The sequence below is a fragment of the Protopterus annectens genome, chromosome 14.part0 (assembly GCF_019279795.1).
Source record: "Protopterus annectens isolate FY-2018-M chromosome 14.part0, PAN1.0, whole genome shotgun sequence".
In the NCBI taxonomy this organism is placed as follows: domain Eukaryota; kingdom Metazoa; phylum Chordata; order Ceratodontiformes; family Protopteridae; genus Protopterus; species Protopterus annectens.
In genome coordinates this window covers 434090903-434106431 of record NC_056748.1, presented here as the reverse complement: position 1 = coordinate 434106431, position 15529 = coordinate 434090903, and the positions used below count along the sequence as shown (strand labels likewise).

The 15529-nt window shown below is 36.0% G+C and overlaps 1 protein-coding gene across 1 annotated transcript in view; it reads right to left on the bottom strand.

Annotated features, from left to right (window-relative positions):
* MYOZ1 (myozenin 1) overlaps positions 1-15529 on the bottom strand; it is a 250276-nt gene that overhangs the window by 51518 nt on the left and 183229 nt on the right. The window contains exon 5 of the mRNA XM_044056202.1: positions 11369-11546. Coding sequence (XP_043912137.1) covers positions 11369-11546 — 178 coding nt within the window. The remainder of the gene's footprint in view (positions 1-11368; positions 11547-15529) is intronic.

Below are 15529 nucleotides of genomic sequence, written 5' to 3'. Positions count from 1 at the left end.
CCAGCATTTCTAAGCATAGACTTTCATTGTAGCCAGCGTTAGTCCACATAGATTTTCTTGAAGCCATTACAAACATAGCAGTGATATACACCAGAGTTATAAACAGGAATACATTTTAATCTTGCATTTATTTTTAGGGCAGGTTCAGGAGAGATCATTATCAGCTTACCTACAGATTCCATGTAACCCAGTCATGGAAATGCAGTGACTGAATGGTGCAAGCTATTGAAAGTTAAGCTGTCAAACTGCAGTGGATAAAAATGTAATGAAACAGAATAAGTAAAAAAAAAAAAAAAAACAAGAATTAATGCACATGCTGAGGGAGTCATACAAAGGTCATCAAATGCAGGAAGCTGCACAAAAAAGGTGCCAGGCTTTGGAATCTAAGTACCGAAGTCAGTGCCACAGCAGGATATAGAGTGATGCTCACATGACAGAAGCTCCATTGTAACTACATGATTCATCCTTCCCTCCCATAAGGAATATGCACCTTTTAATATCACATAGTCCTTACTTTGATCAACATGCTATACTAGAGAAGATGATATTAAAATATTGCCCAACTCACACACACACATATACATAAATACATAGATATATACATACACACACACACACACATATATATATATATATATATATATATATATATATATATACACATACATATATATAATATATATATATATATATATATATATATATATATATATATATATATATATATATATATATATATATATACACATATATATATATATATATATATATATATATACACATATATATATATATATATATATATATATATATATATATACACATATACATATATACACACACACACACATATATATATATATATATATATATATATATATATATATATATATATATATATATATATATATATATATATATATATAAAACAAAAAAAGTAAAACAACATACAATTTAAACTTTAAAACTTTAATTTTAATACTAAAAAATACACATGGTAAGTGCTTTCACTCTTTGTATAGTACTTCATCAGACCTAAATGCTTGTCATCACTAACACATTTAAATACTGTGCAACAAAATCACATAACCAAATAAACTACTGCATTAACGCTTTCCTTTTCAGCACAACGTTGTAATTCTTCCTATCATTCATTCCTGGAAAATCACACGCATCTAGTCTAATCTGCCCACAATATTGTTTCCAGTCCAGCTCATCTTCAGCATCCATTTTCAAACAATGATTAAAAACTTGATCCACAACAGAGAATTTAAAATCGCCATTCCTAACATTATCAGAGTGATAGTGACTAACGTGCTTTGCTAAAGTATTACTTAATTCCATTTTTTCCACTGCCTTCAAATGCTCATCAGTTCTCATACTGAATTCTCTAACTATTCTACCTATATAAAAGGCAGGACAAAGCCAACCTAGAGCAATATACAACACAAACTTGCACTTACAATTATATTTTTCCCATAATTTAATTTTGCAATTTCTTCCTGTCACCCAAACTCTGCTGCCAACTAGAATATATTTACAAAAATTACAATTCATGCATTTATACATCCCATTCCTTTGTTCTGAGATATTTTTGACATTATTATGATTTTACTTTAATTATTTCACTGGAACTATGCTTATTAAGTATAGTAAACTTGTGTTTGCATTTACTGTAGGCTGACTAGCTGTCCAGTTACTTCCTGATTCCATGTCATGTGATTTAGAACTCTAATGATATAATTGTTAAAAACAGTTTGACTGTTTGCAGTGCGTAGTTGTTTTCTGAAGTCAATAGCAGATTTCAACACATAAATGTAGCACAGTCACTCGTTCAATCAGATAATAAATGAGTAAATAAATGCAGTTATACTCTGGTAAAAGTGAATTAGAACAGAGTAAGCTTCTATGAAAAGTGTATAAGCAAGTAATAATGCCCATCAGGGCTTGTGTTAATGTGTAATTAACACCCGCCCAGGGCTGTTATGAGGCCTGCTTCCCCAGGCATCTACACCCCTGGAAGGGCTTTAATTACACATTACCACACACCCTGGAGGGCATTATTGCACTTACAGATGGACTGACTGTGAAACTGTTTTGTTTTGCTTATTTATATATATATATTTTTATTAATATATATATTTTTGGGACTTAACGTATTATCGCAACCAAATTTTCAGGGTCGCGAAATTCACATACCTCAACTGTAACGACTGCATGTAAGACTCAGAAGTGATCTTCAAAGTCTTTTCTACTGCCGGTTTATATTGGTTATGTTTCAGGAACACAGTAAGCTGCATACATACACAGGTACTTTCTATCAACACTTACACAATGTAATCATATATGAAGTAGCACAGCTGACATTACCTATTCTCACAAACAGCTTCCAAAGCTGGCAAAAATCTTCCCTTTTTTGTTTCCTTTCATGTTCACTGCCTAAATCAAACACGGTTGACCATAACCGCATAATTTACTGACATTAAGACTCGATGATGAATCGGAAATCAGTTTTGGCAAGGAACGCTTTAAAACATGATTCATACATCTGGACACTTGAGAGGTATCAGTGTGCCCAACTACATATATGTTAAAAAAAAGAAGAAAAAGTCTGGTAAATACGGAATCCAGGAAACTAGAGAAGCTCATTGTAAAGGATTTCATCCCATCTACTCTGCATTTTCCTATTAATAAAAGCCCATTTGTGAAATTTGAAACACAAAATATAGCCACATAATTTAAAACTGGCTGTTACACCTTTTTTAGAACATGGAGAAATCTGTACTTACAAATTACATTTCTCAAAACGATAGCAGCCCTGTCAAATCAACCATGCGTCTGTAATGCAAGCAAATCAGGCAGATGATTTTTTTCAATTGTTTGCCTTCCTGAAGGTAATGCAAACTTTCTCGTCACCAATAAGGACTTTGTATAATCCCTTTCTGTGTTTTATGCCCTTGGTACAGTTGAAGTATGCGAATTTCACAACCACGAAAATCTGGTTGCGATAATACGTAAGTACCATATTTTTTAGTATATTTTTGATGCAAAATAATTCCTCTGCTTAATGTTTCAAACTTGCTGTAGTATATGTTAATGGTGCTGGAGGAAGCATTTTACAGCCAAAATGCAACATTTAAAAAATAAGCAAATTATTTACTTTATTTGTGGTTCCTTATGCGTAAATTGTTTGGCTGCCATGACTGGAGATTGAAATTACTAAATAAAAAGTCTTTCAGTTTTTCCTGGTTAGGGTCGCCACAGTGAATCACTGGTCCACTCTTGATTGGCAGTGGATTTTTACGTTGTCGAGTTGTCTACCTGCATGCCTTTAAATTTCACTTGACTGCAGGAAGGACATGCAGACTCTGCACAGAAGGCACTCCAGCCGAGAATCGAACCGGAGAACCTCTTGCTGTGAGGTGACAACAATAACTGCTGGACCACCACGGCCATTGAAATTACTAAATAATGACATAGATTTGAGCTTCAGATTTTTTTCCTTCAGAAAATTCATGCTAACTTAAATCCTTTACTTTAGCAAATTGGTAATTTTATAATAGCAATAATTAAGTTTCTAATTTAGAGCCTTTGTTCCCCAAAGATTTCCTCAACTGAAAAGTGCAGAGGTTTGTAAATCTCTTTACTGCTGCTGCCAGTAGTCATCTCACACACACACACACACACACACACACATGCACACACACACCTCTGCTTCAGATAAAAAAATGCATGCTAACAAAATCTCTGTTATTCTAGCAAGTTTATAAGAGCAACATTTAAAATCTGTCCCTATTTATTTCAAGTCCTTTGTTTCCCCATTATTTATTGCTCTGTCCAGATGTCTTGTGCAGAGAGTTATGCAAGGTTCCTACATGATGCTGCCAGGGATCGCTCTTCACACACACACACACACAGACACACACACACACACACACACACACACACACACACACACACACACACACACACACACACACACACACACACACACACACACACACACACACACACACACACACACACACACTTTTTATTTTACATTTGCTAAACAGCAGAAGCGGTGCTTAGCCAGTGTAAAACAGTAGCTTAACCAATCTCTCACTAACAATCATACAGGCATACACTTTCACACACTAACACATATACACGCACTTTTATTTTATTTTACACTCTCTAAACAGCAAAAGCGCTGCTTAGAGAGCATAAAACAGAAGTTCAACCAATCTCTCTGTCACACTCACACACACATATGCTTTCACACACAAACACATACACACAGGTTTTTTTTTTAACCTTTTATTTTATTTTACACTCGCTAAACAGCAGAAGAGCTGTTTAGCAAGGATAAAATAATGGCAACCGTTCTGTTTTCTCAGTCCTAGCTCCACAGCAGTTTGACATGTTTTTCGGCAGGCATTATTTGTACAGTAATACCCTGCTGGAGAACACTCGTTCTCCAATCAGGGTACTGATGTACAGTAAGCCTATGCTCTTTATTATCCCAGTGGTAGATAACTATCAGTGTTACTTTACTGTATGTCAATCATTATACGTTTTACAATTAATCTTATTCTGTTATAGTTTGCTTTTACTTTATTTATTGTCTGACTAACTGATTGTGCAGCATTTGTATGCTGAAATCTGCTAGACTACAGAAAACATCTACTTACTACTACAGACATTCAGACTATATATCCTAACAACTGCATGGCATGGAATTAGGAAATAACTGGACAGCTGCTCGATCTACAGTAAATAACAATACAAGTTTACTATACTTAATAAGCATACTTCCACTGAAGTAACTAAAGAAAAATCTATTTATTTTCTAATTGGAAAGCCAACTTTACATGATGAGACCATAATTTCGGCAAAAAGAAAAGGTAACAAAAATCTTTGCATATGATCTAAAACTGTGAACCTTCACTTATTGGTCATGTAAAGTCAGTGTCACATAGTACGTTACATTTCTTCTGTACCTATGGAAACTGCAACAACATGTGTTCTATCTGCTTTAGTATAAATGCAGAATGCTTAACAAAGTATAAGTCTTAAAAAATATAACTTTTGATCTGTGACAAATAGTGATTACACCTAATGTGTTCAGACAGTTAGAACCTGATCAGCTGGTCCTTGTACACCTATAGGAAAACATGTTCATATGTCTGGAAGGTTTTTCACCTAACTGAGTTATTTCTATTTTCATATTTTGTCGCGGTGGTTTTCCTTTCTCTTTTTTTCTATTGTCACTGACAGTGCTTTCTTACTCTGTGCATTTGTTAGTGATCTGCTCTAAAACCTTTTGGTAAATGGTCTTAGAAAATGCTGAAACCTGACTGGACATGGAGGAAACATTTAGTTCATAAAATGCCTACAGCCTGATTTAAAAAAACAGACCAGAAAACTCTGACTGTTTATGAAGTAAAATCATTCTACCCTAATAATGTTAATGTTAACAGTAATTGGTACTGAAGATGTGGTCTGCAAAACAGCTCATAAAATCATATACAGTGTTTCTAACTGTTCATGACTGAGACAGAATGTTACTGGAGCAGACAGTCTCAGCACTGCCAAGCTATGTATAAATAATCCATTCGGAAGCATGTTACAGCTGCAGTCACAAAAAAAGAATGCGTGTGGTAGCCATGCGCGGTAGAAGTAAAACTTCTGAATTCAAGGACCGCAAGTGCTACCAATAAGCAACATGGCAGATATTGGGATGTGCTTTTTAAGGTCTCAGTCCATCAAGGTTATTATTGCAAGAACCCGACATCAGTGCTTTTGTCCTAAAAAATTGTAACCTGCTTCAGAATGCCATCAAACTAGTCATGTGTATTTTTGTGTTTTTTTAAGTATATGCAAGTTTTTGTTCTGACTCACAATGGTCTGCAGACACACACACACACACACACACACACACACACACACACACACACACATACACACATGCAGACACGAAGCAGAAGTGTGATCACTATAGTATACCTGCTTTGTGCACAGTGATGCCCCCACCTGCAATTAACAGGTGAGAGGAAGTGCAATTTGTCTTTCATTTTCTAGTTTGGAGGGATGTAATGCATTCTAATACCATATATACTGCTTTAATATTCTACTGTGTACCTCACCATGCTTTTCAACTCTGTAACAGTTAAGCATCCATCCATCCATCCATCCATCCATCCATCCACAACCCTTTTTCCCACTTTTGAACATGGGGTTGGGGGGTCACATGTGTTATAAATTACTCTTGATGTACATCATTCCGTTAGTCTTTATGCACTTTAAGCACTTGTTTTGATACTGTTAGCTTGTAGTATTACTTAGTGAATGTACAATGTCTAACTGTTGAAGTGTTAACTATTGTCCTAATTATTTTACTCTGTCTATGTGGGCTTCTTGCTACTCACTACCACTGTTGTCTCTCTCTCTTTCCCTCAAGTACCCTGATCTTCACTGTGCTGTTCCAGCCTATAATTCTTCTGAGAATCTACCTACCAGCTGACAAAGGACCCATAGTTTTGTTTTGTTGCCTCTACTCCCTGCACTCTCTGTTAAGGAATTAAGAAAGTATGTTTCCATGGCCTACCTGTAAAGCATAGAACTGATCACTGTAGCTTTAGGGGTTCTAAAGTAAGCTCTGAGGACAGTCAGCCAGCAGCCTCCCTCCCCCCAAACTAGCTACCTTGTTGACCTTACTACTACATCACCTATTAGTATCCCTCTTACTATGTTTCCCCCTTTTTGTAATCTGCCATAGCCTACCTTCCTTTTGTAGCTGCTTGTACTTCTAGCTTTGCCTTGTAGGTGGCACCCCTATCCCATCCAAGATTTATTCTGCTTTTCCTTTGTTCCTCTGCTTTATCTATTTTAAACTTCTTTGACCTTAAACGACTCGGAGATTACAATATACCCTCTATTTTAACTCCCTATACTCTCCTGTGTCTCTAACAGACCTCTAACTTTTCTCTGCTCCTTCTCTCCTTAGACATACTTGACTTACCTTCTAGACTGAGCTCTACTGATTGTTTCTCCTCCAGCTGCTCCATTGTCTGTTTCTACCCGCTCCGTTTGCCCTAGGGGCTCACTCCCTCCCCTACCCTACCCCTAATTCCCACCCACCCACACTGGTCCTACACTTATACTTCACTGCCACTCCCCCTTCCTATCCCCACCTATCACATACCACATCACCAAGCCACTCCCATAACTCTCTCACCTGATTAGTACTACCAATCTGTCTTTCTTACCACTCCCTCTGTCTTCTAACCTTAACTACACTACTCTACCTCCTATCTAACTCTGTTAACTACTTACCAACTTAACTTATCACCTGCTCAACATCTTCAAACACTTTGTCTCCTTACTACAATACATACTAACACTAACTATTCCCTATTTAAATCCTCTTACCATGGCTTCTACAAATAAAACTAATTTAACCAAATTACTACTCTTAACTACCACACTAGCAATTCTTACCATACCATACTCACTTACCTCCTATGAATATCTTTCTCTATCTGAACAAAACCATCATAGCCAACAAACTTTACCATCCTCATTCACCTTCTTCCTTAACCATAGTAACATAACCTATGTTTCTAATTACTCTTTACCTAAATTCCACAAAACAACTCACATTATTCACTTCTCTACCAAGAAGACTCTTAATAGCCTTCATAAACTCTTAAAATCTCTACAATACCCCCAGCAACACCCCCTCCTAGATGGTGACATTCATCCAAACCCTGGCCCCTATACTGATGCCATAACTAACCCTACCAATGTAACAGTACCTATAACTTCTACAATTATTAAACCAACTCCCTTCTGATAGCTCACCTTAACATAAGAACTATAAACAATAAAATTTCCCACCTGCATGCACTCCTTGATGTACACTCATTTGGCATTCTATGTCTTACAGAAACTTGGCTAAAACCATCTACTCTCGAACAAGAAATTAGCCCTCCTGGCTATAACATCCTCAGAAATTACTGTAAAATGAAAAAAGGTGGGGGTATAGCCATTCTTTATAAATTGAACCTACAAATTTCCCTCATTAATGTGCTCCCATCAATAGATACCAAATCTGAAACCCTAACTATCAAACTCCAAATCAATAACTCTAAATCAATCTATATAATTTGCATGTATCTACCTCCAGGTAACAATGCAAATTCTCTAGAAAACTTGCTTAGTCATTTCTCTACCCATGTACCCCAGGAGACCATTGTACTTGGTAACGTTAATATAGACTGGTCTTCTTGTAGTTCTCTCAACCCCAACAACCATATAAACCTCTTTGGATTCTCTCAACTAATTACTACTACTACAAGAATCCATAAACCCACTAACAAGGAAAGTACTCTGGATTGGATCCTTATTAACAGATACCCTGAATCTTATACTCCAGGAACCCTCCCAGATGATATCAGTGACCACACACTTACCTACATTATTAAACAAAAAACCCACATTCCCTCCACACATAATCTCAAAACCTCCCGGTCAAAAAAAAAAGTTTTAAACCAGACAGCTTCTTAACCGAATTGCAAGCTTGTGACTGGTCACCACTAACCTATCTAGAACTAGACGAAGCAGTTACCTACTTCAACACTAAATTTCTTAATATCCTAGACTCCCATGCCCCTTATCGCTCAACTAGAATAAAAAACAAATGTGCCCCCTGGCTCACAAAACAAACCAGGCAAAAGATACACTTCAGAAATAAAATCTGGGCTAATTGAAGATCTACCAAATGTCCAACAACCCACCTCCAGTTTAAACAACTAAGAAAGTCCACCAAAAAAGATATTCTTAGAGACAAAAAAGATTACTACCTCGGCCTCCAACAAACCAATCAACAAACCCCACAAAAATTCTGGAGTGGGATAAACAAACTTCTTCAACCAGGCCACACCACCACTCCAAACCCAACCGGTTTCAATAGTAACAACTCCAACCTGATCCCTGATGCCTTTAATAACTACTTTACAGAAGCCATTCAAACCCTGGCCAATTCTTTACCTCCTCTCACTGCTTCCCAACCAAATATCTGCAATACTTCTTTACCTACCTTTCAAATACAACCTGTATCTACATCTTTCATCTGTAAGCTACTTCAAAAATTGAAGCCTTGCACCCCTTCTGATGACCAACTCCCATCTGAATACCTAAAATTAGCCACTAAAGCCGTAGACTATCCCATCTCTATCCTTATTAACAGATCTATCTCTGAGGGCAAAATCCCTGCTCTATGGAAGATATCCCATATCATCCCTCTACATAAAGGAGGACAATCTACTGAGCTTTCTAACTATTGCCCTATTGCCCTACTGTCCCCATTAGCTAAGATAATGGAAAAATGTATTCACAAACAGCTACTCAACCACTTATTACAAAATAACCTACTAGCAAACTGCCAACATGGTTTTAGGCCATTCCACAGTACATCAACTGCCCTTCTATCCTTTACTGACTCCATAAATAAAAATCGTAACAATAACTCATATTCCTCTGCATTATTTATTGACCTGTCAAAAGCCTTTGACATGGTTAACCACAACCTACTGCTAGACAAACTAACGGCTCACTCTCTAGATCCTCAAGCCATACAATGGTTTAGATCTTATCTGGAAAATAGACAGCAAGCAGTACTTTGGCATAACATCCTGTCTTCACTACTACCAGTAAAAATAGGAGTGCCCCAAGGCTCTGTCTTAGGTTCCCTACTCTTCTCCTTATTTATTAACAACTTACATACTAACATACCCCAAGCCACCTGTATTCAGTATGCAGATGACTCCACCTTAATCTGTACAGCCAAGAGTATAACCTCTCTCCACTCTCTCACCCAAACTGTTTTTAAGAAGGTTGAAGACTGGTTTATGCAACACTGCCTCCTCCTAAATCCCAAAAAAAACAAAACTACTACTCTTTACTCCTACTCATAAATCACCTGTTCCTTCCTTCTCTATAACCTCTAACAATGGTACCAACATTACCCCAGAGACTACAACCCGCCTACTAGGTGTAACTATTGATAATCAACTCAGCTATGACGTACACATTAACTCAACTATTAAGTCTATCAACAAAAAACTTGGCACCCTCTATAGAATAAAACCCTTTCTTACCCCTCCTGCAAGCAAAACAATTGCCCTGGCTCACCTCATTTCCACCCTTTTCTATGCCTCTGTTATATACACCAACCTATCCAAAAAGAACCTATCTAAACTCTCTACCTGTTATAATAGCATAACTAGATTCATCACAAGCTTCCCCTTTAAAACTCACCACTGCCTTAACCTCAAACAGCTTGGCTGGCTAGAACTTCATAACCACATACTCTATCAACAACTACTTATTACTCAAAAGATCCTATACCACCCTAATAATACCCCTATCCTCACTAATCTTATTACACCTTATATGAATCTACCTACACTACACTCTGCTAACAAACTTCTAGTCTCCTCTAATAAAGCTAACAACAAAGCTGGGGATTCACTCTTCTCAAACACTGCAGGAAAATTTTGGAATCAGCTTCCTGCTGACTTAACTTCCCTTGCTTCTACTTCTCTTTTTATAAAACATCTTAAAGAACATCTCAAAGCTCATTGGCTCTGTCCATGCACTAACCCAGATTGACATCTTTTCTCACTTCTATCCATAACCCTGTACACTACTCCTATAAACTTTACCTCCAAATTGACTTACTACTACTGACTCTTACTCAGGAATTTTAGAATAATATATATATTCTTTTCCCTTTTCTAAGACTTGCTTATACTTTCTACTGTGAGTTGTAGAATTGTTTAGTTTAATTTCCACTAAAAGTGTTTAGTTTTACAAATTTATTTTATAACTGTTCTCTCTCAGAGTGCTAACTCTGTATTGTACTTCTCATAGTTATATGCATTGTTAAATTTCCCATTTTTTTGCTTGGAGCTTTTCTCCCCGGCCCTCTACTGAAAATGGACATATATCCAGCTAGACTAGCCCGGTCAACAAATGTAAAATAAAATAAATAAAATAAAATAAATGCGAACATGATATTTCATGGATGTTTGGCTCCGGCCTTCATATCCCCAACCATAAGGAAAGGAGCATATTCATCTGAAACATTTACTACTTTATCTTCCAGCTGACTGATTATTTTACAATGTCTTTCTGAACACAGATTGTACAGTAGCTCATGGAAACTCTGCTTTTAAGTTATGGGGTAGTAATGGGCACGGCTGTAATTGCACAGCAGGAATTGTGACAAAAGAATAATGGCACGTGCCACTCAAAAGAATAATGACACATGTCACTCATCTGACATACTGCTGTTCTGAGCCCCATATGACCAAAAGCTTACCTATTGAAGCACTTGTATTTCAGTAGGTCAGGTCGTGGGCCAGGAGCCGATAGCATGAGCCTCATTGTTGCTTTTAGTTCAGCGTCATTACCCATAGCCCGTTCCCAAGGGGAGATATATGTTTTAATAATATGGATTGATGTCTTGCCTCCAGACTTGGCATCTCCTCCTTCACCACCTGCATAGTATAAACAAAAACAAAAAAGAGAGAGGATTAGGTACTTCTCTTGATATGGTTTCCATTTTCATGGTTGAAGATAGCAATATCACCTGAACAAACATATTGAATAAGCAGCATTTGCATACAGGAACACGTTAATTACTGACTTGTGCTAATGACAAATAGATATGTTATTTTTGAAAGTTTCCCTTATACTCTTGTGATAGTAACAGTTTATAAGATAATAAAGGTAAATGCATAACCTTGTACATTGATCAGTTTTCTCATACACTATTATTTAATTGTGTACATAACTAATCATAATCAAGAAAACAGCCTCAACCCAGCAAAATATTCAATCATAATAAATAAACACTAACAGAAAAAGAAGTAACTGAAGGATCTAGGAACTACATTTCTATATTTAAACTACATCAGGGCACCAATTCCTCACACCAGCATTCCCTCAACAGTCAACACTTACAAGTTCTAATGTTCCTAACACCCCTCAGCACACCTCTGTTATGAGAGACTTTAACATGATCCCTCATTTCTCAATTTCTCACTAGGAATACCTTGAAAGTTGCCTGTTAACAAATAATGTAAGAGACCAACTTAAAAGGTGTTTCTTTTTATTTTTATTATTTTTTTGGTAGGTGGTAAGCCCCTCTGTACCCCACATGGTAGGTAAAACCTACACCCCTGAATGTATATACACCAACTCTATGGTTGTACAACATGGAGGAAGAAAAAACTATCAAAAATACTGCAAAGTGTTCTTAAAGAATCAATATTTTACTTTAACTTGTGCAAAAATGGCTTTGCAAGTTCTTGCACATTGGAGACCCACAGTAAAGCTGTCCATCACATTTCTACATCTTGAAATCTGCTTACAGTACAATCAAAACTTCCTTCTACAAACTTCCTAAATGGGTCTCTTACTCATCTCATTAGTGTGTCATTGATATCACTAACAATCCCAGAGATAAGACAGAAAGCCATAGTAGCACCCTTACCTAACACTACAGCTCTTAGATGAACAGATGGCTGCAGACTAGTTATATATATAATTATATGTAATCCCAGTACTCACAGAAACACTTGAGTAAATCATACAGTATGAGTTATTTGGAATGCAGCAACAAATCTGAAATCCTAAATCAGCATGGATCCAGAGAAGGATCACTACTTCCACTGCGCTCTGTTCTGTAACCAGTGTGATCTACCTGTGTACTAAATAAGGCAAGCTAACTGAAACGATATACATTAGAAATGCATTCAACAGCATGAACCATAACATCCATTTTTACTATATCCAGAACATAGAATTAACCAAAGCAGTATATATTTTGTTGTAAAATTACATCATTAAAAGATTATCAGAGTAAATATCAACAAAACTTTCCCTTCCCAAAATGATATACATAAAGGAGTCCCTCAAGAATTAGATCCTAGGCCATTCCTTTTCTCCATGGTCAACAATACCCTAACAGCTGAGGTGGAGAGGGGAAGAGAAGGGATGAAGCTTAGCCTGATTATCTCTCCCAGTGTGTGGTAGTACAGGGTACACACAGCCAGAGCATGACAAAAAGAGGGAACCCTATTGGGAATATCATTATTCCTACTACCACTTCTAACACCCCAGAACCAAATTCATCAGTTTCCTGAGACATTTCTGTTACTCTGAAAACCTACTCTAAGAATGCAGCCAAATTTTATATGTCTCTTTTTGTTTGCACATGTCGGTGGACAATGTTTGTATTAGACAAATAATTCAAAACAACTGAAGAATCATCTCTGGTAACCAGGAGCTAAGATTATTGTTAGGTGAAGCCCCCTAAATTTATATATAAAAAGGATAAGTGTATTAAATTTATGTTAGAACAAGATAATACTAGAGTATTTTGGTACCTACAAATGTTACGAGTGTAATGTTTGTACGTTTATTAGTGAGGGGTCATTTGTTTACTTAAACCACATTTCACACACTATAGAGACTCCTTGCAGATTTAACTGTGGTACTACAGGAGTTGTGTACATTGGGTTATGCTCTGGCTGTAGTAGTTTTTATATAGGTATGACTACTAGGACTCTGAGGCAAACAATAAGGGAACATCTTTATCCAGTTAAAACCAAAGACACAAACAATGCTCTTGATAGGGATTCCATTTTTTGTGAGAATTAAAAAAAAAATACTTTTGCAGTTTTAGATAGAGTTTTAGAAAACAAGGGGTGGAGATTATAAGAATTTGGTTGAGACAAGAGAACTTGAATGACAGGTCAAGTTAAGAGCTGATGTACCCCCGGGTTTGAATGAAGCTATTAACATTAAATACCTTCTAAAAGAATGGAGGTTAAGAGTACTTTAAGAGTTTTTGTGCTTTCAATTGATTGTTTTCTTGACTGGTCTTTTCTGTTGGTTGATATTTATATATATATTTTAATGTGGACTTGAATTTTTTGATTTCTGATGAAGTTTTTTATGAAAGTTTCTTTCACTAAAACAGTTTTTGTGATTATTCTTCCAGGGCACTTTGGCAGATTTTATGTTTTTTAGTGTTTTAAGTTATAAACTGTTAGGTTGTCTTGTTTTCTTGGTTTTTATTTTTCTAAATAGCTCACAAAGAATTAAAGCTATTTTATGATTTTAGTATGTTGCAATAATTCCATCTATTGAACTGCATTATAATAAATGTATAGCTCTTAGTTCTGTAACTTGTTGCAGTATATATCAAAATAAAATAAATACATGTTTTGTGCTGAGTACCAGCAAAAAAGTTTTGACGTATTTTGTTTATGCTGTGACACACTTGTGTTCTCTGGCTTACTGCAATGTATCTTGTGTTTTTCTAGTGCAACAACTTTTTTGTTCCATTTCTGAGTGAAAGGTACCATTGAACTAGCCTACTTCCTTAGTAAATGAATGCATAAAACTATTTAAAAGTGCTGGAAAAGTAGAGCACTTTCCAATGTACAATGAGAAATGTAGCATTGGAGGTAATGGAGGGTAGTGGAAGGCAACAAGTAAGGCACATGTTAACTTTTTTCTAAAGTACACACACTTCTCAATGTAGTACGTTGGTGACTACACCCTGTAATTCTTAAACTGTATTATACTTAACAAGGCATCTTAGAAAAATATATCAGTATCAGCCGATGAATAAAATCATGATATGTGATAGGCTTGTAAGATTTAAATGTGTATCGTATTCCAAATCAAAAGTGTAGTTATCACATTCTTGTCATGTATGTCTTTCAATATATTTACACATAATGTGTGGGAAAAAATGTTATCAAAGAAGCACAAACATGCCTAGTTGTCTGCATAGATCTGAATTATGCCTCAGAAGAAAGATATGGATGCCTGGACTGTCTACTTCATGTTTTTGTTGAGTTTTCAAGTCATGTTTGCTCAATTTCTGAAATATGTGTATTTTTTATCCTTTCTTATTATAGTCTATGATAAAAATGTGGAAATACCCAGTGTCCTGCAACCAACCATAAGGAATCTAAGCTTAACTTCTGATAAAGATGCAAATAAAGGAATATGATATTATGTATGTGAAGTAATGTGATGGCACATAATATGACAATATTGTTTGATCCTGTTCTATCTGGGGAATTTCTCCAGTTTACCCAATAAAAGACTGCTACTTAGTGGATTAATCCATGTGGCTTAAACATATGGTAAATAAATATATACATAAACAAATACATACAAAACACAAATAAATGGCTACAGAGATAATGAAGTCAAAAATATATCCTACAATGGAAATCAGTGAAAATGAGATTTTCTCAAGACTATCAAGGATTCTATCTTAAATTCCCTAAATTGGGATTAGAAGTTATCAGCAGACATTTGTTTGAACATTTTCATTAGGGGTGAGATCCCCATAATCCCCATGTGCAGGGCTCTGCATTATATGCCCATTGCTACTTAACAAAATCATCACCAAGGTTACAGTTACTCAATACTTTTTTTTATTTTATGCTGTTTT